We start from the raw sequence: 22,478 nt of genomic DNA, 5'->3' as shown, positions 1-22,478 counted from the left end.
CTTCTTCTTCGACAATTTTAGGATCGCATCTCATCCTAGACCTAGATACTACAACCTTCAAACTAACTCCAAACCTTCAATTTATACTGAATTGCTTTATCTTTTCCATCTGATCCCACTTACAGTTTTCCCAAAATTGTCCCGGAAAATTCTGAAATATCCTATTGACTTAACATTGGACCAAACTTTGTGACCTCCTAACTCTGCGCCAGTCATACAGACCTAAGATTGGGCTCATTTAACTCAGATTACCAATCTTCCAATCACTGATCACATTTCAACTTACTAGCCACATCCTAGCAACTACTTACAGTATTCTAGCAACTGTCCCATAGACTTCCATTGACTTTACATTGGACATACTACTAACAACAATACCTGCTAACTATAAAGAAATCCATACTAGAAACATGCTATTTCATACTATAAACATACCAGCAACATGCAAATTCATACTACATTCATGCTAACAACATGCTAGTTTATACTAGAAACATACTAGGAACATACTAATTCATACTAGAACCATGCTTATAACATGCTAATTTATGTTAGAAAAATGCTAACATAATGCTAATTCATACTAGAACCATGCTAATTCATGTTAGCAACTGCCTAGCAACTACTCAGAACACATTAGCAACCACCTAGCAAAGCCTTAGCAACCGCCTAGCAACCACTCAGAACACCCTAGCAACACCTTAGCAAAGACCTATAACACCTCAGCAACCACCTAGCAACTGCCTAGCAACACCTTGGAAACCACTCAGAACATATTAGCAACCGCCTAGCAACGCCTTTACAGCAACCACATGACCCCCAACACCTAAGCAACGCCTTAGCAACTACTCAGAACACCCTAGGAATCGCCTAGCAACACTTTAACAACTACCTGGAACACCCTAGCAACCACCTAGCAACACCTTAGCAACCACTCAGAACACCTTAGCAACCGCCTAGCAACGCCTTAACAGCCAGTCAAAACACCCTAGCAACGCCTTAGCAACTGCCTAGCAACCACTCAGAACATGCTAGCAACCATTAAAACACCTTAACAACCACTTAGCAACAACTTAGCAACCACTTAGAACCCCCTATCAACAGCCTAGCAAGAAACAAGCCAATGCATACTAGAAACACGCTCACCTATATAAAGTTATAACAGTTTCAAACTTCTTAAACTACTTCAATTATTTAAATTTTAAACCTACTTCAAACTTTCAGACGAGGTTCTCAAGACACCATAAATTTTGTCTTCGAACTTTACTTTTCTAGTTGATCAATGATGTATAATAGGTGCATGAACATTCTAAAAGTTGATAAAGACTTATTCTGGAAGCTGTTATTGGTAAATGTTATATTAGAATTTTTTTAGGGTCAACACATTTGTGTCTTCATTAGCAAAACCTTTCACCTCTGTTCTGTTGTAAAAATTAAAAAGGATTTTAAGAAACGATTAAGGGCGTACTCACACTGTGCTATCTGAACCGTGCCCAGGCCCGTTTCCCAGATCATTTACGAAGTGTGAGTGCTCTGAATCGGGCTCAGGCACGGTTCACTTGGTCGGCCCAGGCCTGGTTGGAAGAGGTGTGCCAGAGCGCGGTTCACTTGGGCATTAGCGCGGTACGCTTATAGTGTGAGCGCAAAGTACGCCTTAACCCGAAACTGAAAACGAGACATGGCTTTTAAGGGACTGTTTCATATGGATTTATGAATCATTCTTACTGTTCAATGAACGCAACCTGTCATAGTTTATTAAAGATGCAAACCCTTCACTGCACGACAGCTGCACCTTTAGCAAACCTCCTAATTCCTGCAGCACGAAGACTTTATGGTTGTTTATGAGCGTCAAAAGTGGCTGATCTGTTCGACAAAATAATTGACCGCATGTCACTGCATCCCAAACAACTAAAACAATATAACTAAAGAAATCTCCACTGTGCTGAGCGAAAGCACTTACTTAAAAAGTGCATCATTGAAATGTAATGTGAGTGCAGGCCGTCCAGGGAGATGAGAGTGGGGAAAGGCGTGCTTCGGCCCGGTGCAACTGTACATAATGTGAGTATGCCCTAAGATGTTTTTTTTTTTTTTTTGCACTATACTGTTCTTGGATCAGTGCTAGAGTCCTATAGTGAGGACATACATCGAAGTTGGTGTTGCAGTTTTGAATGTCAGTGACTAACAGCAACACTAAAAAGCAATTAACCACAATAGAAAAAGTATCCAGCTCATTTTTCTGAGCTGTGCTAAATGTAAAAGCACAACATATCCAATGCACCATCTGCTGTTCAACTTTAGTAGAAAACTATTTCTTGGACCACTTTCTTCAACAGCTTAAATGACATATGCAGTAAAACGACGCACAAAAAAAAAAAAAAAAAAAAGAGGAAGCTTTTTTTATCCTTCACAGACAGCGAATGCCTCAAATCCAGAGTTTTTCCCCAGGAGTCCCCGGAGGCACTCCAGGAACTCCAGAGATTATACCTAAAAAAATACAGCATTTCAAATCTAAATGACATTCTGAACTAATTTCTAGCTGTCAAACTAATGATCTGTTATAATGCAGAAATGTTAAAGTTAACCCCTTTTGACGGTGCTGTATATAAGTTTTTGACTCTTCTAAAGCATAAAAACACGATACGTGTGCAGATATTTAAGAAACATGCTAAGTGAACATAGCTGTTTATCTGAAAAAAAACAATGATATGATTAATTATCTCCTTTAAAAAGGTGTGTTCTGTGTCAGAATCTGTCTTTGTTTTGGTCTGAGTAACTCGCACTGCCAGTTTACCCAATTATGTTTCGGCAACACCCCAGGTTGCATTGGTAGAAAACAGTAAATTTCATTTCAGTCATGAAGACTACCTCAGTGTTTGTGGGTGCAGCCGAACATAAGACCTATGCAGGACAGTTGCAGCCCCTGAAATGAGATGCTGATTCTAAAATCCACAAGCTGTGTTTTTTACTTTGCAAACAATACAAATATTACAAATATAAACGTTAGCTGAGGGGCTTACAATGTAATTCTGGGTTAACACCAAACAAGGAGCTCTGTGTTACTGACTCTAGTTTACTCACAGGATGTTTTTTTACCTACAGGATGCAAATTTTCCGTTGTTTTATTTGAAATTCCATGGAAGACACAATTGAGGCAAATTCCACGTTCATGCCAAATGCATCGAACATTTCACCTGGCGGAAATTCATCAATGTTTGCATGTAATCTACTCTTGTCATGTCAATAGTTTATTTTGCAACCAATGCATATTAGGAATACGTGCTCAGGGCTACATTTTTGCAAACTGCAAAGTATGTGGCTTCGACAAAGTCTGATTGTAGCTTGTGTTGACAAATCCACCAGATGACGGCTGTGTACTTTTTTTCATAGATTTCATTTACACATCCTTCTTGTGCGCGTCCACACAATGCAAGCCGTCCTAATATACAGTGCATCCGGAAAGTATTCATAGGGCTTTTTACACATTTTTTTATGTTACAGCCTTATTCCAAAATGGATTAAATAATGACATTTGAAAAAAGATTTTTTTTTAATTGTTGCAAATTTCTAAAAAATAAAAAACCTGAAAAATCACATGCACATAAATATTCACGGCCTTTGCTCAATACTTTGTTGATGCACCGTTGGCAGCAATTACAGCCTCAAGTCTTTTTGAATATGATGCCACAAGCTTGGCACACCTGACGTTGGGAATTTTTGCCCATTCCTCTTTGCAGTCCCTCTCAAGCTCTATCAGGCTGGATGGGAAGGGACGGTGCAGCCATTTTCAGATCTATACAGCCATTTTCAGATCTCTCCAGAGATGTTCAATAGGATTTAGATCAGGGCTCTGGCTGGGCCACTCAAGGAAATTCACCCAGGTGTTGTGAAGCCACTCCATTGATATTTTGGTGGTGTGCTTTGGGTCATTGTCCAGCTGGAAGATGAACCGTCTCCCCTATCTGAGGTCAAGAGCACTCAGAAGCAGGTTTTCATTCAGGATGTCTCTGTACATTGCTGCATTCATCTTTCCCTCTATCCTGACTAGTCTTACAGTTCCTGCTGCTGAAAAACATTCCCACAGCATGATGCTGCCACCTCCATGCTTCACTGTAGGGATGGTATTAGCCTGGTGATGAGCAGTGCCTGGTTTTCTGAAAATGTAACACCTGCCATTCACTCTAAAGAGTTCAATTTTAGTCTCATCAAACCAAAGAATTCTGTTTTGTTTTAAATTTTGTGTCTGAGAGTCCTTCAGATGCCTTTTGTCAAAGTCCAGGCAGGGAGTGGCTTCCGTCTGGCCACTCTACCATACAGGCCTGATTGGTGGATTGCTGCACAGATGGTTGTTCTCTGTAAGGTTCTCCTCTTTCCACAGCGGAGCGCTGGAGCTCAGACAAAGTGACCATCGGGTTATTGATCACCTCCCTGACTAAGGCCCTTCTCCCCCGATAACTCAGCTTAGGTGGCCGGCCAGCTCTAGGAAGAGTCCTGGTGGTTCCAAACATCTTCCACTTATGGATGATGGAGACCACTGTGTTCATTGGAACTTTCAGAGCAGCAGAATTTTTTCTGTAACTTTCCCCAGCCTTGTGCATCCAGACAATCCTGTCTCAGAGGTCTACAGACAATTCCTTTGTTTTCATGCTTGGTTTGTGCTTTGACATGCACTGTCAACCCTTATATAGACAGGTGTATGCCTTTTCAAATCATGTCTAATAAACTGAATTTACCACAGGTGAGATCCAGTTAAGCTGCTGAAACATCTCAAGAATGATCAGTGTAAACAGAATGTACCTGAGCTCAATTTAGAGCTTCACGGGAAAGGCTGTGAATACATATGTACGTGTGATTTTTCAGGTTTTTTATTTTTAAGAAATTTGCAACAAATAAAAAAAAATCTTTTTTCACATTGTCATTGTGGGGTATTGTGTGTAGAATTTTGAGGACATAAATGAAAATAATCCATTTTGGAAAAATGGAAAAAAATAGAAAAAGTGAAGCACTATGAATACTTTCCGGATGCACTGTATATAAAATAACACAGAATAATATATTCTTGCGGTTTATTTAAACACCTCCTTCCCTATACTCAGCCAATAGTGTTACAAAAAGAACATGTTATTGCGTGCAGCTGTCAATCAATATTGGTAGGAGAGGGGACCGCTCTCCTACGTAAATTTGCGGTCGATCTGAAAACCGCTCCAATTGGTCCACCGTTTTTATGTTGTTAAATTTGGAAAAAAAAGGACTGGGTGTGTTTACTTCACCTCAGTTGTGACAGTTTATACACTATATTTACACACATTTCTGTCTAAACAGCTTGTAAAGTAGATTTTTCACCATAGGTGCCCTTTAAATCCGATCCACTCCGCATCCCAAATACAAAATCGTACAATGCAAGCTACCAAGAAATCTGACCTCTCCGGAATCTACAAAGATAAGCAGGCGAGGTAAACGTTTTTGTGGTCTTTATTCTGTGTCGAGCGAAAACAATCATTTATTCGTCAATAGCATGTCCTTGTAAATATTTCACACTGTAGTGTGAAAAAGAATAAAATTCAACAGCTTTATACCACCCGTAGCATTTGTTTTACCGACAAAATGCAGACAAATGTATGCTGAAGAGCATATTTGCAGTTTCCCAAGAATGTAGCCCAGGACATATACTCTAATGAGCCTGTGTTGTAATTTTGCAACAGGCTTGCTTCTGTTGGTGTGGTCAATCTGGCAACCTCTGTTTATTATTCTGAGAATGACGGGCAGGGTGAAAAAAGTCCAATATTTTGAATTTGGACTGCAATACAACAACTAGGTCAATCCTACATATTCATTAATATGTTTTCTTTTCGGCTTAGTCCCTTTATTAATCTGGGGTCGCCACAGCGGAATGAATTGCCAACTTATCCAGCAAATGTTTTACACAGCGGATGCCCTTCCAGTTGCAACCCATCACTGGGAAACATCCACACACACTCATTCACACACATACACTACAGACAATTTAGTTTACCCAATTCACCTATACCACATGTTTTTGGACTTGTGGGGGAAACCCACACGAACACAGGGAGAACATGCAAACTCCACACAGAAATGCCAACTGACCCAGCCGAGGCTCGAACCAGCGACTTTTTTGCTGTGAGGCAGTTGTACTACCCACTGCACCACCATGCTGCCCCTCAATCCTACATAATGCTCCTTCAATTAAATTTAGCATATAAAGTGTTACAAAGATAGTCGGAATGAAGGGAGAGTGAGTCCACAAAGAATAAAGCAACACTCGTTTTTTTCAAGTCCTCTAGAGTTAAATAGTTCTTGAGTTGACATCTTAGTCCATGATCTAACTACAGAAGAGTTAAGCTTTAAATAAAAAAACTATCAAAACTCTTTTTTTTTGACACAAGATGCTAATGGTCTAATCCGATTCAATGATTTATGCTAAGCTAAGCTAAGCTCAAAGTGCCTCCGAGACTCAGAGATCAGTTGTATGAACTCAAAAATGGCAAAACGGAACTACTTCAACTGTTTCCAAAAAAGTGGAGTGTTCCTTTAAAAAGAAAACATATTTCTTAGGCATCTCTTCAGCTTTTGTAGGAATCTCAGCTAATGTGACATTATGATACAGACGCTGACCTCAGTAAGACCTCCTCAGAGTCATATTCATTAGAACTGAACATCGAGACCAATCTGCCTCTCCATATGGTGTAGTTTAGATGCTGCATTCATCTTTTTCAATGCTTCAGATAAACCCACATGACTGCCGCTAACCTTAAAGCGTTCCAGGCTTAATTGCCTCCATTATGAACCATTTTGTGGTGGGTGTACACAGAAAACAATATTTTCAAGGCAACGGTCCGAAAATGTATATTTTGATGATAGCCATTACTGAGACGGCGAGCGTGCGACATGGCAATCACATGATAAAATGACAAAGAGGAGTGTGTGCGCTATTTTACTAGGGCGAAAAGAAACATCCTTATCTGTGTTTTTCAACCATTTCTCTCTCTCAAAGGCAAAGGTACACATTTGCATGTCAATCACTGTTGAGGCTGACATTAGAGACAACATGAGAGAAGTGGAGAAAAAAAAAATATCACAGAGGCGCAAATGTAATCATTTCCTTTATGATTCCCGGCTTATTGCGGTTGCTTTATGAGAAAAAGAAATCCCAGAGCAGTTCTGAGTCTCGCCCGTCTCAATAACAATGAAGCTTAGCGCCCAAAAAATTAGTGCTTATTCAAACATAATAAATGATACGTATTCCTTTTAATTATAAAGAGAAGAAAGACGCACAAAGTACACAGCCGCCCTCGAGGAATGTTTGAATTTCTCAAATCGAATCAATATGCCAATGCAGACAATATTTCCTCACTTTAATAAAAATAGACTGCAAAATGACTCAATGGACACACTGAGTTCTGTGCAAAGAAACCACAAATGCCACAAGCTGGCAAGCATTAAAAGATTAGATGGAAAAGTTGAAATTCCTTCATTGTTTATTCGCTCCTTATGGCAACATATACCTTTATAGGCCAATGATGAGAAGAGCTTAATAGACCAACAATAATAATAAAAATAATGTCAGGCATGTGGCACGGTGGCGCAGTGGGTGGCACTGTCGCCTCACAGCAAGAAGGTTGCTGGTTTGAGCCTCGGCTGGGTCTGTTGGCATTTCTGTGTGGAGTTTACATGTTCTTGCAGTGTTCGCATGGGTTTCCTCCGGGTGCTCCAGTTTCCCCCACAGTACAAAGACATGTGGTATAGGTGAATTGGGTAAGCTAAATTGTCCGAAGTGTATGTGTGTAAATGACAGTCTATTGATGTTTCCCAGTGATGGGTTGCAGCTTTAAGGGCACCCGCTGTTTAAAACATATGCTGGGTAAGTTGGCGGTTCATTCCGCTGTGGCGACCTGTGATGAGTAAAGGGACTAAGCCAAAAAGAAAATAAATGAATGAATGTCAGGCATGTTTAGAACAAAAATAATTTGGTGAAGTAATAAAATACATGATTAAGCGCAGTCAAAACAATATTCATTTGTCACCTTCAAGTCAATAAGGTTTTACCCAGTTGTCAGCAAGAGATTTGTTATAATTTTAAATGTAATACAATTTAGGTCAATCTTTTAATATGTTTAATATACAGCTAAAGGCAGAATTATGAGCCCTCCTGTGAAAATGTAATTTTGCAAGTGTTGTTTAACAGAGCAAAGACAATTTCACAGTATTTCCTATTATATTTTTCTTTTGGAAAGACTTATTTATTATTTTAGTTATTATTATTATTATTATTATTATTATTATTATTATTATTATTATTATTATTATTAATAAAAAAATGCTAATTTAAAAAAACTGCTAAGGTCAATATTATTCAAGTCGGCATTTAACAAGATTGTCCTTTTTTCTGCAGTTGTGATGTACTGTACATCCACTTGAAATGGTCCTGAAATGAGGAGAAAAAATAGGGTTGCGCATGATTGCGTTCTTTTCAAAAGTGATTGAATTATTGAAAGATTGACGAATGAATGAACTCAGAGCAGAAACGAGGTGTGTCTTAAAGGAGATCTGTCCGCCCTAATGAAATTCCGTCTTCCGGGTGAGACGTTAAACTCTCTGATTCTGGTTCTGATTCTCTGTGGTCATTAAAAATCCCATGGAATAATTTTCACATAAAGTGCACAGATACATTGTTTATAGTAAGAACTCATTCATTCATTAATTTTCCTTTGGTTTAGTGCCTGATTTATCACCACAGCGGAATGGACCACCAAGTATTCTGGCATACTGTATGTTTTACTCAGCAGATGCCCTTCCAGTTGCAACTTGAGCCCACACAAACTCCACACAGAAATGCTAACTGGCCGAGCCCAGACTCGAACCAGCAACCTTCTTGCTGTGAGGCAACAGTGTTAAACACTGAGCCACCATGCCTATAGCAAGCATGCCTATAGCATGCTTTAACTACTATATACATATAAAAATAAGAACTAGACAGTAAAGTTTGAGGACAAAATTTATAATGGCTTGAGAAAGCTTGTTTGAAGTAGTTTGTTTAGTTTGAAAATGTATCAAGTTGCTTAAAATAATGTTTAAGATCCCTGCAGTTAACAACTTAATTAGCATGTTGTTAACATGATTCTAGCATGAATTAGTATGATTCTAGCATGAATTAGCATGTTGTTAGCATGATTCCGACATGAATTAGCATGTTTCTAGCATTAATTATGTACTAGCATTATTACTAGCATGTTGCTAGCATATTCCTGACAAGATTACCATTTCATTATTTAAAGAAATAAAGTAGACACTTTACTTGCTTTTTAATGCTTTTAACCAATATATCATCACATTTGAAAACTCCATCTGATGTATATAACAAACCGCTCTATAGCTTGTTTTCCTCTAGGGAACATGTAAAGAGAGATTTTGAACACAAAATATATTATTACTGAATATTTATCAACCTTTTAAATGCAGATAAAATGCATGGAAGTTAAAAGTTTCAAGCTCATGCATTAAATTCCAAGCATTCTGCAGTCATCCAATAGATTTGTGAGATAAAATAGCTGGAATGTAAGCTGTTAACACCTGCGACTTTGTGGTTTGTGGCCTGGATTAAATGAGTAATTAAAATATCTGACTCAAAAGATTAATTCCTTCTGTAACAGATTTGGCTATTTTTCTCATGACCTCCAAAGCGAGCCAGAGTGAATGTTTCTAGCTTTACATTCACAATTGACATTTCACAGCTGACTCTTTTACCCAAAGTGACTTACATTAGGGCATCCAAAACTGTACGCATTTCATCAATTCATGCATTTGCTGAATCAAACCTATGACTCCTGGCCTTGCTGTCAGCATGCTCAACATCTACATCTATTCATGTGCTAGAGAAACACACAACCATGCTCAATGGTTGACAGTGCATGTCAAAGCACAAACCAAGCATGAAGACAAAGGAATTGTGCCAGGTCATGTATGCTCATGTTCCGTTCCAAATATAACTTAGAAAAATCTAATAAATACTTTTATTTTCTTTGATCTTATATATATATATATATATATATATATATATATATATATATATATATATATATATATATATATATATATATATATATATATATATATATATATATATATAAATAAAATCCATCTTACCAGTTACTATATATTTTTAAATAATTAAAATATATGAATAAAATATTTAAATGAATGTGTGTCCCTGAAATGATTGTCCCCTGTTATTTTAATTGCTATCACTATAAAAATGCCCACTGATTCGAATTCTCACATATATGGAGAAAAATTGTCTACAAGAAGCAGAGTTAGTCTTACTCTTTTATCTTCTTTTATTATCAACATTTCTGAGTAGTTTTCTGTTGTGGTAAAGCATAACACGTCCACCCTGTTACCCATTTTTGTAGGGGAAACAATGTATATATTTTTTTGTGATTTTGAGAAATACAGTTAATAAACAAGTTTCAAATCTTCCTCAGGTCATCAAGTGCTATCTCGCTGTTCACCATATAAGTCACTCCACAAAAAAAAGTCACTCCTGTTACTGTCTACCGTGTTACTGTTTTGCATAAATATTGCACTGCATCCATGGTATTGCTATTAATTATTATTTTTAAATATATGTATTTTTAATTATATCACTAATTATTATTATTATTAACTTATTTTATTCGATTTTGTTAGGGAATGGAACTTTTTTCTGCTGCAGAAAAGCAGAGATGATACAGGGCACATCATGATGCAAACCAAAATAAACATTTAAATTTAAAATAATAGTTTTATTTGCAATTTTCAGTATTTCACTATTTGTACTGTTCTATCTGTATGAAGTTGAATAAGTTCCTTGAATTTCATTTGGAGTTTTTGACAATTCATGTGATGTCTTAGATGTGACATTTAAGACATTTTTTTTCCTTTGATAATTCAATAACCATCATGTTAATGATAATCGAGTAAGGGTGTGGCAAACAAGTTGTCATAGTTCTTATTGTAATTTCCAGTCTGTTACCTTGTATCCACCCTGTTGCTCCTCTCTCCACCCCGCTAACTATGTCGTTTTTTTTTCATATTAATTAGATAAAATCAACATACATTACACATGTTTTTCTGGTTACTTGCATCCAACGAACTGACAAAATTTAGTCACTTAAAAACGGGTCTGAAGAGAGACTCCCGAGAAAAACTTCATATGAATGAAGTGGGTTTCACTTGACTAAATGATACAGTCTATGTCAGGTAAATCGTATCTCCTTCCATATAAAGTCAGATTTTGACAATAAAAAGTACAGGGTACATAAAAAAAAAATACCAATGCATGGATTAATTCCTCACCACATGCTCTATAACATACGTTTCACAATAGAGTTAAAAACAGATGGGTTTCTATTTTGTGCTGACTGTTAAAAATCAACTTTTGTATATGATTGATGAAATAAACTGCTTGTTTATGTATGTTTGCTGTATGTGACAATGTGAAGGTGAGTAAATAATTCACATAAGTAGGGAAATGATTCTATAATGTTTAAGATGAACTTTTTGAGGTTAAATACGGACATGAGTGAATGAGTATGCTAGGATGTGTGTTTCTGTGTTTGTGTGCTCAAAGGCAAAGACACAGTGAAGGACACAGTAGATTAGGAGAAAGACAAGATATACAAGAAAGACAGAAAAAAAAGAGACAATGGGAGCATTAAATAGACAGGCAGTTAGATATCAAGAGAAAGGCTTACATGTGTCCCTTGAGAATAAAAAGACTTCTCAGATTGGCTTACATTAGAGAAAAACTCTGTGACTGATTAGTTTATCAACACAGTGTTAGAATACATGCAAAAAATAAATGCCTGTGGTGACAAAATAAATGTTGCTTCAGTACATTTTGTGGCAGTTTCAAATGTAAATGTTTAGTGAGAGGTGCTATATTGTGTTATTTTTTCTGTGAAAATCGAATGGCCAGTGACCAGCGCTAAATGATTTAGTAATGTTTAACTGAAAATAACATACTATCTACCCCAGTGATTCCTAAAGTGGGGGTCGGGACACTGATTGGAGGTTACCTGTGGTAAATTCAGTTGATTAGACATGATTTGAAAAGGCATACACCTGTCTATATAAGGTTCCAGGGTTGACAGTGCATGTCAAAGCACAAACCAAGTATGAAGACAAAAGAATTGTCTGTAGATCTCTGAGGTAGGATTGTCTCGAGGCACAATGCTGGGGAAGGTTCCAGAAAAAAAATGTCTGCTGCTCTGAAAGTTCCAATAAGCACAATGGCCTCCATCATCCGTAAGTGGAAGATGTTTGGAACCACCAGGACTCTTTTTAGAGCTGGTCGGCCGGTCTTTGTCAGGGAGGTGATCAATAACATGATGGTCACTTTGTCTGAGCTCCAGCGCTCTTCTGTGGAGAGAGGAGAACTTTACAGAAGGACAACCATCTGTGCAGCAATCCACCAATCAGGCCTGTATGGCAGAGTGGCCAGATGGAAGCCACTCCCCGCCTGGAATTTGCCAAAAGGCATCTGAAGGACTCTCAGACCATAAGAAACAAAATTCTTTGGTCTGATGAGACCAAATTAAACTCTTTGTAGTGAATGCCAGATGTTACGTTTGGAGAAAACCAGGTTCATCACTAGGCTAATACCATCCCTACAGTGAAGCATGGTGGTGGCAGCATCATGCTGTGGGAATGTTTTTCAGCAGCAGGAACTGGAAGACTAGTCAGGATAGAGGGAAAGATGAATGCAGCAATGTACAAAGTCATCCTGAAAGAAAACCTGCTTCAGAGTGCTCTTGACCTCAGACTGGGGCAACGGTTCATCTTCCAGCAGGACAATGACCCAAAGCACATCGCCAAAATATCAATAGAGTGGCTTCACAACAACTCGGTGAATGTCCTTGAGTGGCCGAGCCAGAGCCCAGATCTAAATCCTATTGAACATCTCTGGAGAGATCTGAAAATGGCTGTACACTGTCGCTTCCCATTCCATCATATTCAAAAAGACTTGAGGCTGTAATTGCTGCCAAAGGTGCATCAACAAAGTCTTGAGCAAAGGCTGTGAATACTTATGTACGTGTGATTTTTCAGGTTTTTTATTTTAAATAATTTTGCAAAAATTTCAAAAACTCTTTTTTCACATTGTCATTATGGGGTACTATGTGAAGAATTTTGAGGAAATAAATGTATTTAATCCATTTTTGAATATGGCTGTAACATAAACAAATGTGGAAAAAGTGAAGCGTTATGAATACTTTCTAGATGCACTGTATATAGTTACTATAATAGCTTATAGTTACAAGTTCTATTGGATTGTGACCCCTAGGGTGATTATATTGCATTAAAGACACAACAATAGCATCAGATGCAGCAGATTTATTTTATGGCACCAGGTTAAACTTTCTGGCACATTTACAGCACACACATATATAAAAAAATAAATAAATGAAGAATAAACTTGGGTCTATTGGTGTGTGCCCCATTGCATGCAAGGTTTCTGTATTTATAACCACCTCAGGGGATATTGGGGTGTCACGAGTAACTGGCATTGCTATTTTAGGGGTCATAGGCTGAAAAGTTTGGGAACCCCTGATCTACACTTCACACACACACACATGCACACACGCATGCACGCACACACACGTGTGGTAAATATGCATTTTAAAGGTTCAGTGAATTTAAAATAAGGGTATCTATAAGGTAGTGTGCTACAAAACAATGACAGCATTTACATTTAGAACAACTAATATAAACATGTCAAAACTTGACCAATCAAATGCTCTAAAGCAGGGGTGCCCAAACTTTTTCTTATGAAGGGCCAAAAACCCAACTAGTTTGAGGCTAGCGGGCTAAAGGTAAATATAACTGCCATTGGTACTTTCTAATTTATTTAATAATATTTAAAAAACTAAAAAACATTGCTTTGTATTAAATAATGCAGTAGACATTTTTTTTACGTTTATATAATGAACTTATTACACTAAAAACGATCTGATTTATAACAGAATGGCATTATGCTAGTCTGCTCTAAAGTATCTGATATGCCCTGCACCCTTCAAGATGCTTTTCATTTGATCCGCTTGAGCTCAGCTTCTCTCTGGCAAAGCGGCGATAAAAACAAAACACTACTGGCAGTTTTTTAAGGGGAGGGGTTGCAATATGTCCCGCCCCTCTCTTCTTGTATTAGTTGAGATTACATCAAACATAAGATAAAAATAATTGCACATTTCAAAGCACTTCATGAGACTTTTATGAAAATTTATGGTTATTTACCTGTTTTTTTTTCTTATCTTGAGCTACACATCACAAGTGCAATGCTACTCAGAGTGAGCTACCAAGTTTACCATTATGTAAAATGTCCAAAATGTCATACAAATGTAACACAAAGGCACAATGCTCTATAAAAAGTGTTTCAAATAGGTTTGGCATAGTGCAAACTCAAAAGTTATAGAGTATGAATGTCTGACAACAGCTAGACAGCCTACATCCTTCATAGATTCTTCATAGGTTCTTCTATGATGTACTGTAGGCTAAACTGCTTAAACACTAAATACATATCAAATGATCTGTAATAACAGAAAATGCAACTGAACACATGATAAAAAAGATACTCACACTCGTTGTGCATGCCACATTACTTTCAGATCAAATACAGTCAACACACCATCGTCTTTTTATTAGGGAAAATAAACTCTGGAGAGGGACTAACCGATGCCAAGGAAGACCACTTGATAGCCCTCCTCCTTCAGCGAGGTCAGAGTCATGCCATTCTGCCCCAGTCCCTTCTCAAGAACAACCTGTCAGAAATAAATAAAAAAGAAACCACATCACCATACCGCATCTGTCTCAGCTGCCTCCATCTGTCTGTATTATTCACATAAAGAGGATGTTAGCGTCAATTATTCAACGCTGCTGTGAATTCCAGGACATAATTACATCAATCATCCTGCAACCTTTGTGATGGCAGTATACAGACGAGTATAGTTATGATACATTAGTACAAACAGAGTCATTCTGTGGTCACATGGGCCGCTATGTGTTGAGCTACAAATGACAAAATATAAATGTGGTTCACAAGAGGTGGGTCGCAGGTCTATTCTTAAAGGGTCACGGACTGCAGGGGAAAATGAGGATAAATTAAAATGATGAAACGCAGCTAACAATATAATTATCTATAGTTAGGTAAGCAAAATATACAGGTTTAGCAAAACGCTTCCCATATATTTTGTTGTTGACGTCAAAGGCTGCGCATCCAATGTAATTATATGCTATTTTGCAGAAAATATTTCAGCCGGTTGGTTGAAGCCAGTTAAATTAGACAAATGCCAACATAGACAGCATTACACAACAATAATCAAAATGCATAAACAAAAAAACACACCAAAGAAAGAATGATTATATACTGATATTTAGGCTGACAGTAAAAGGTTTATAATTTAATGTGTCAATATTAAAAATGAAGCAACGAGATTTCCTACGGATTACCCATGGGTAACATCTAGTAATCTGAAGACAGAAGAAATGAGGCCCAATTAGATATTGACCGATACACCAACAACTGTAATCCAATAATATTAGTATTTTACAGGTGCTTTTACAAGTGCATTGATTCAATATGTTGAATTATTCTCTGATTATGTACATAGAATGTATGTAGCTAAAGGCAAGTTGAAAAATAACCACATTAATTACCCCTAGAATCAAAAAGCTAAGTTTTTATCATTTTTGTGATGCTCATGAATATTAATGAGCTCTGCTCTGATGCTCCGTAGCTCATGTTACATTATATTGTACATATTTATATGCTGTCGACCTGCGTAAAACAGGAAGAAGAAGAAGTAATCGTCATTCTCGGCATTATATGGATTTACTTTCATCGGCTAGACACCAGCCTCACAGCTCTGTGAATGTCGGTGCCGTCACTAATTGATCGGTAAATAGCTTGTGTGGACGCTACTGCGCTAAAAATTGTTTCGCTAATGAAAAGCTATGAAAAACTAGTAGCGTTACTACTTGTAGCAACGCGACTACCCAACACTGACAATAAGTAAGCGAGACAGCAGCAAGAACATCCTTCCTGCAGAGTTTAGCTCCAACCCTGATCAAACACACCTGAACCAACTAATTAGGACCTGAGCAGCACCTGATAATTACAGGCAGGCGTGTTTGATAAGGGTTGCAACTGAAATATAAAGGGTTGGTCACCTCTGGTATACAATATCTTCATATTTGTTTATGTAATTTCTGTATAATTTTACAAAAGCACACTTTTATTTTTATTGTAAGTATAATCAAATTAAAGTAAACACCTTATTAGAGTTTCGAATTCCTTTTTTTTCTTATCTTTTAACGCAGTAAAATGTGATTGATCCAGACTCTTGCATGTGCACAAAACATATTTCATATGAAACACACAAATAAAAGATGCATTGAGTAAAAGTTAGTCCACTCATTATCAGTGCCTGATAACATTTCATTAAATGTTATGCTATATAATACTATTATTCTATAGCAATTCATTTTCTTGCTCTGTCCTAAATAACAGTCAAAATTATAGTATCATATAGTATGTCTATTCTCAATGCAATTTTGACAGATATATGGACACAATATACTTTATAACTGGAGGTTAATTGTTTATATACTGCTGAGCCTTTTCACAATTCATTTACTTTTCTAATTTTGACTGTAATCTAATGATGTGCACCTTTTGTGAAGCTGCTGAAAACTTAATCCTTGTGCAATGTTCAAATGTACTACCCTTTTGTTATATTAAAGTTAAAAACATCCACTAAATTAAACTGCTGTAATAATGCAGCAGATAAATATTTATATATATATATTTTGCATAAATCTGTAAATCAACCTCAGTCCTGATCAAAACTATTAAATTGTTTAGAAAATTGCAGGATTTTATCTCTTTAATTGCCAAGTTCACAAATTATGTCTGATTTGGTGAAAAAAACACACACAAAATGATGTATTTTCAATATAATATATATTTTTAAAAAGTAGTGTAATTTTTTTTACCTTTTTTCACAGTCTTGGACATGTGAACAATTAGTAACATTGGCTTGGATGCATTGTTAGCTTCAATTTTTTTCTTTTAATTTTGTGCTGTGGTGGCTGTTTTTACCCCATTGACTTCTATTATTACCACATTTGTTGGTGTATAAATACACAGTCTTTGTTTTTGGTTTCCCCATGTAGTTCTGAGAGCTAAAGGGTTAATGGTGCCAACCAATAGTCAACAGTAAAAATGACAAATTGTACCTCTTCCCAACAGAGAAAACTGCCAACAATCAAAATTGCATAATTATATAGTGTCAAAGTTTTGTAATTAAAAAAATGTGGTTATAATGGAAAACAAAAACAGTCACCAACAGTAAATTAGGGAGAGGAAAAAAAAAGAAAATTAATCAAAAACAATGCATTAAAGCCAATGTTGTTTGACATGTTTAAGACTTTGATTAAAGGAAAAAAAATTCAGTCCACAATTACTTTTTATCTTAAAAATACATCATTTTGTGTTTTTTTTTTTCACCAAATCAGTGACATCATTTATGAATTTGACAATTAAAGAGTTTAAATCCAGTAATTTTCTCAGGAATTTAGTAGTTTTGATCAAGACTGAGGTTGATTAACAGATTTATGCATAAACAGTTTTTAAAAAATATTTATGTGATGCATTTTACAGCAGTTTAATTTAGTGGATGTTTTCATCCTGAACATGACAAAAGAGTAGCAAATTTGCCCAGAGTGTATCGTTGAGTTTTAAAAAAATTTCAAAGCATTTTCTCTGTCAAAATAAGATTTGTCACCAAAAATCATTCTGCTAGCTAAAGCACAGAAAAAGGTGATGGCCAAATCAGACTCAAAATCACCCCAGAGTGTATGAAAACATCCCCAACAGTACATAATAACTTTTTATTCAACTATTTGACAATTGACACTCCACATTGTGACATGGCTTATAACTGGTATCATGTTCTTACAGTGTGACAAACAACAACCTTAATAGACTTGCTATAAGCAAGATGATGTGTTGTTCTCATCTGCAACGTCAGCACTCTGCTATTTCTCTATTAAAATAACTGGGCCAATTGAATCAGAATTTTTACGACTAAAGTTCTGATGTTAAAATCAGCAGGTAGGAGTCAGTGTCCCCTTTTCCTAACCTTAACCAACCCCCATCGAGTCTGAGAAACCTTTTCTCTTTCTCTCCAGCTCTCTCAAGACTAAAATCAAATTAATCATGGTCAGGTGATCTGGATGAGGACTATTGATTGCCATTTCTCACCATCACAGCTCTCAGGCAATGGACAGATGGATGTCTTTGCCACTTGCCTCACTAATGTGGCTTTTAATTGTGTTTTGTTAGCTTGCTTTTTCCCCCTCCCCCCCTGCATGGTTATTAATGTCAGTGACATTTGGTTGATTTTGGGTTGGAAAGATCTGACATCCCTCACGTCTCTCATACCTTTACGCCAAGATCCTTCATCAGATCAATCTCAAACTGCACCACCTCATAGGGCAACCGGAACTGAGGGATTTCTGAAGTGCTGCAAACAGAGGCCAAAAAAAAAACAATGTTTAATTTGTACTGCTGCGCCTGTGTGGAATTATATTGATTAGTCAGTGAGGATGCTCTGAAGGATCAGTCTGTTGAGCTCTGTACAACTTTGTCGCAGTTTTTCTCGCTTATTGAAAATGAATAATGTCTCGTTGCTTTGACGCTGTGCGAATCGATGGCGCATGTGAAAGGTATGGCGGATATGACAAGCTCGGCAGAGTCTCAGTCTCCGTCGGGTGTGAGTAAAATAATAATAACAGGGATCTGAAGGTGCTGTATGAATCAGATTTCTTCAATACATAACCTTTAGGGCAAACGGCGTGTGATCATGTGATCTCTTTGCACTCAAGAGCCTGTTCCCCTCATTAAAGCTCCATGAGGAATATGAAACTAACAGTACCAACACAAAATCAAAGACTAAATTACAGACTGCTCATTTATAAATGACTAATGATAATGTTTACCACATGAACGTACACAATTTTTTAAAGATGTTGGGTTTTTTGTCATTATGCCATTTGTTTACATTTAAAAAAAAATCATTTTAGCTCATGATTACAAAATATTGACTGCTAAATACTGTAAAGTCAATTATCATCCCATAAAAAATGTCATGCGCAACAATCATAGTTTAGCCAAAGAACATAGAATCACCAAGAGGCGACACTCTAGTGCGATTTAGGAAACAGCCACTAGAGGGCACGGCAGCCATTTTGGAATGAAAATTCCAATAGAACAACAGCATATTATAAGTCTGTAAAATAAACTATTAAAAGTGTTGATGATTGTGATAGTAAGTGTTGTATTGTCGTCTTTCAGGTTGTATCTCAGCTTTAATGCGCTTTTTAAATTAATAAAGATATAACAAAGCAGCTGCTTGCCATCACGACATCAATAAGATCCAATAGACAGCCGATCACTTTCACTCCAAAATGGCGGAATCCGGGACGGCTGCTGTTGCAATGGAAAGTTCTATTAAGTGTCGCTTCTTGGTCATTCTAAGCTCTTTGGTTTATCGCATATTCTTCAATTACTAAACTGAAAGTACACGGAATTTGTGGCAGAACACAAAAGTGTAACATCATGCACTGTTTCTACAGATAATATTTTTAAGTCTAAGGCCTATAAAAATGTGTTTTTGTGGTGACAATTAACCAACTCTCTGAATTTTAATAAACTGAATACTCACTTGCAAATTTATTGGATACTCTTGGTAAATTGGTCATTAAAGCAAATATCTAATCCATACCCTTAAATTGTTCAATATGTAGGATACAGGAGGTTTTGTACTTCACTTGTGTTCCAAACATCATCACAAGTGTACAATGCACACTCAGTCAGTACCACAATGCACTTGCAACAGCGAATCTAAAACAGATGTTAAATAATACCCATACCCAACTGTGAGATTTTGTGTGCCAATGAATTTCCACATCAGACCACAAGATAACCTCCACAGCGGTTTACGTTTCTGAATAAATTATTATTTAATAGTCAAATTAACATTTGTATACAGAACACAACACCAATTACTTTGTTACATTACAAATAGACAGCTCACTGAGTGTTATATAACTATCGCAGGATTTGACCAAGAAGTTTACAATCTAATGCTTCTGAGAGATTTATCAAATAGCAAAGCATAAACAAAAAGCATCCCTTCTGATGCGCTCAGGGTTTGAATGTACTCACTTATTTTCATTCACTATTTTAGGTGGACTGTAGGGAAGAGTAAATGAGGGTACATGGGCAATTTACAGATGCAACCGAAATGATCTGTTGTTCGAATCAAGCATCAGAATGGAGAAGAAAAAGGATATAAGTGAATTTCAAGCATGGCATTGGTTCATAGTGCCAGACAGGCAGCTCTGAGTATTTCAGAAGCTGCTTATGATCTGCTGGGATTTTCAAGTACAAGTTTCTCTAGGGTTTAAATAGGATTCAAAAGATAGAAAATATCCAGTGAGCGTCAGTTCTTTGGGCAAAAAATACCTTCTTGGTGCCAGGGGTCAAATTTAAATGGCAAGACTGGTTGAGCTGATAGAAGTCAAGTCAAATAACCACTCATTAAAAATGAAATGTGCAGAGGAGCATCTCTGAATGCACAACATGTCATGTCTTTTAAGACTGCAGTTAAGAAGGTCTGTTACTTAAAGTGGACATATTATGCAAAAATCACTTGTTTAAAGGGTTTAAACACAGTCTGACATACAGGCATTTGTAGCCCCGCCCTCTTTTGAAAAATTTTATTTAAAGAGACAGTCACCAAAATGGCACAATTATGATCAAAGCCTAAAGGGGTTTGTTTCAAAGAGTAATAAAACATTATTTATTTGGTATTTTGAGCTGAAACTTCACACACACATACACATCAGGGACTTATTTTACATCATGTAAAAAGGGGCATAATAAGTCCTCTTTAATATTTGTACTTAATCAGTTTAATACAGGACTGTCAATTCTAAGTCCTGGAGGCCAACTGTCCTGTGGTGCGACTCACTGGCTCAGTAGGTTGTGTACACAAATTTGGCCACTGGTGAGGCCAGTGATGGGTTTGGTTATACATTGGGACTCTGAGCGTGACATGAGAATGTTCTGGTTGTTCAACATCACAAGTGGAATTTATAAATAGCAACATAACTGATATTTTTATTTTCATTTTATAAAGTGCTAAAAGCATTTGATTATTTTATATAATTTGATTGTTTCATATACCAGAAACATTTCAACCATTAATCATTTACAAATGTTCTCTTGATTGTTCTGTACTGTGTTCTGTACTGGTCTATGATCATTTAAATATAAATACATACAATATAAATAATGTTTTTATTTCCCCAAAATATGTTTTGTTCGTTGTTACCTTTAGTGATTTGTTCTTGTGATTTTGTAAATCACGCTTTAGAGTTCTATTAAAGGTGCTGTATGTAAAATTTTGACTCTTCTGAAGCATAAAAACACCATAATATGTTTGCAGATGTTTAAGAAACATGGTAAATGAACATTCTTGTTTATCTGAAAAACAATGCTAAAGTCAGTTATTCTGCTTAGAAAACGTGTGTTATGTGCCAGAACGGCTGTCTTTGTTTTGGTTTTTTTAACCCGCCCACTGCCACTTTAGCCAATTATATTTCAGGACCCCGGGTTGCCTTGGCCCAGGTTGGAAAACCATGTATTTAATTCATTCAGTCAGAAAGGCTCTCAAAGCATGCGTCCGTGACTGAAATGCGACCTCCGGTAGAGAGTAGGAGACTCCAAAATGAGATGCATATTCAGAGTTCCACATGAGGTTATTAATTAGCAAATAATATAAATATTACAAATGTAAACATCAGGTGAGCAGGCAAAGTTTTTTGTTGTTCAGCTTAAAGAATTTGAAGCCATTTCTAAAATACAAATTTCATATATTGGTTACATCAAAAACTCCTTTTAAAATGAAAAATATTCCTTCTATTGCGTCATTGCTTTTATTTAGAACACGGTTTAAATGAGTTTTTAGGCTCGATAGTCAGTCACACTCGTTTTGGTCATAAATCTGGCAACCTATGCTTGCATGTGTTTTGAACAAGGCGTGCAATACATAGTTCAACCACTGGGTGTCAGACTTACATACTTTAAGTGTTTCCCAATTGCGGTCCTTGCCCCAGCATGTGTTTTACACAGCGAATGGCCTTCCAACTGCAACCCAGTACTGGGAAACATCCATACACACTCATTCACACTCAAACACTGCAACCAATTTAATTTATTCAATTCACCTAAAGCGCATATCTTTGGACTATGGGGGAAACCGAAGCACCCGAAGTAAACCCAGGCAAACACTAAGAGAAAACATGCAAACTCCACACAGAAATGACCAAGCTGGGACTCGAACCAGTGACCTTGCAGTGAG

General features: G+C 36.8%; 1 protein-coding gene across 2 annotated transcripts in view; it reads right to left on the bottom strand.

Moving 5' to 3' along the window:
• dpydb (dihydropyrimidine dehydrogenase b) overlaps positions 1 to 22,478 on the bottom strand; it is a 291,123-nt gene that overhangs the window by 194,790 nt on the left and 73,855 nt on the right. For both annotated transcript variants that reach the window (XM_056474106.1, XM_056474114.1), the window contains exons 7-8: positions 18,494 to 18,575; positions 14,723 to 14,810 (exon numbers count right to left, since the gene is read on the bottom strand). In XM_056474106.1, the coding sequence (XP_056330081.1) occupies positions 14,723 to 14,810; positions 18,494 to 18,575 (170 nt within the window). The remainder of the gene's footprint in view (positions 1 to 14,722; positions 14,811 to 18,493; positions 18,576 to 22,478) is intronic.

Source organism: Danio aesculapii, chromosome 2, assembly GCF_903798145.1.
Source record: "Danio aesculapii chromosome 2, fDanAes4.1, whole genome shotgun sequence".
Taxonomy (NCBI): domain Eukaryota; kingdom Metazoa; phylum Chordata; class Actinopteri; order Cypriniformes; family Danionidae; genus Danio; species Danio aesculapii.
The sequence above is the reverse complement of the archived record's forward strand: the minus strand, read 5'-3'. Positions and strand labels throughout refer to the sequence as shown.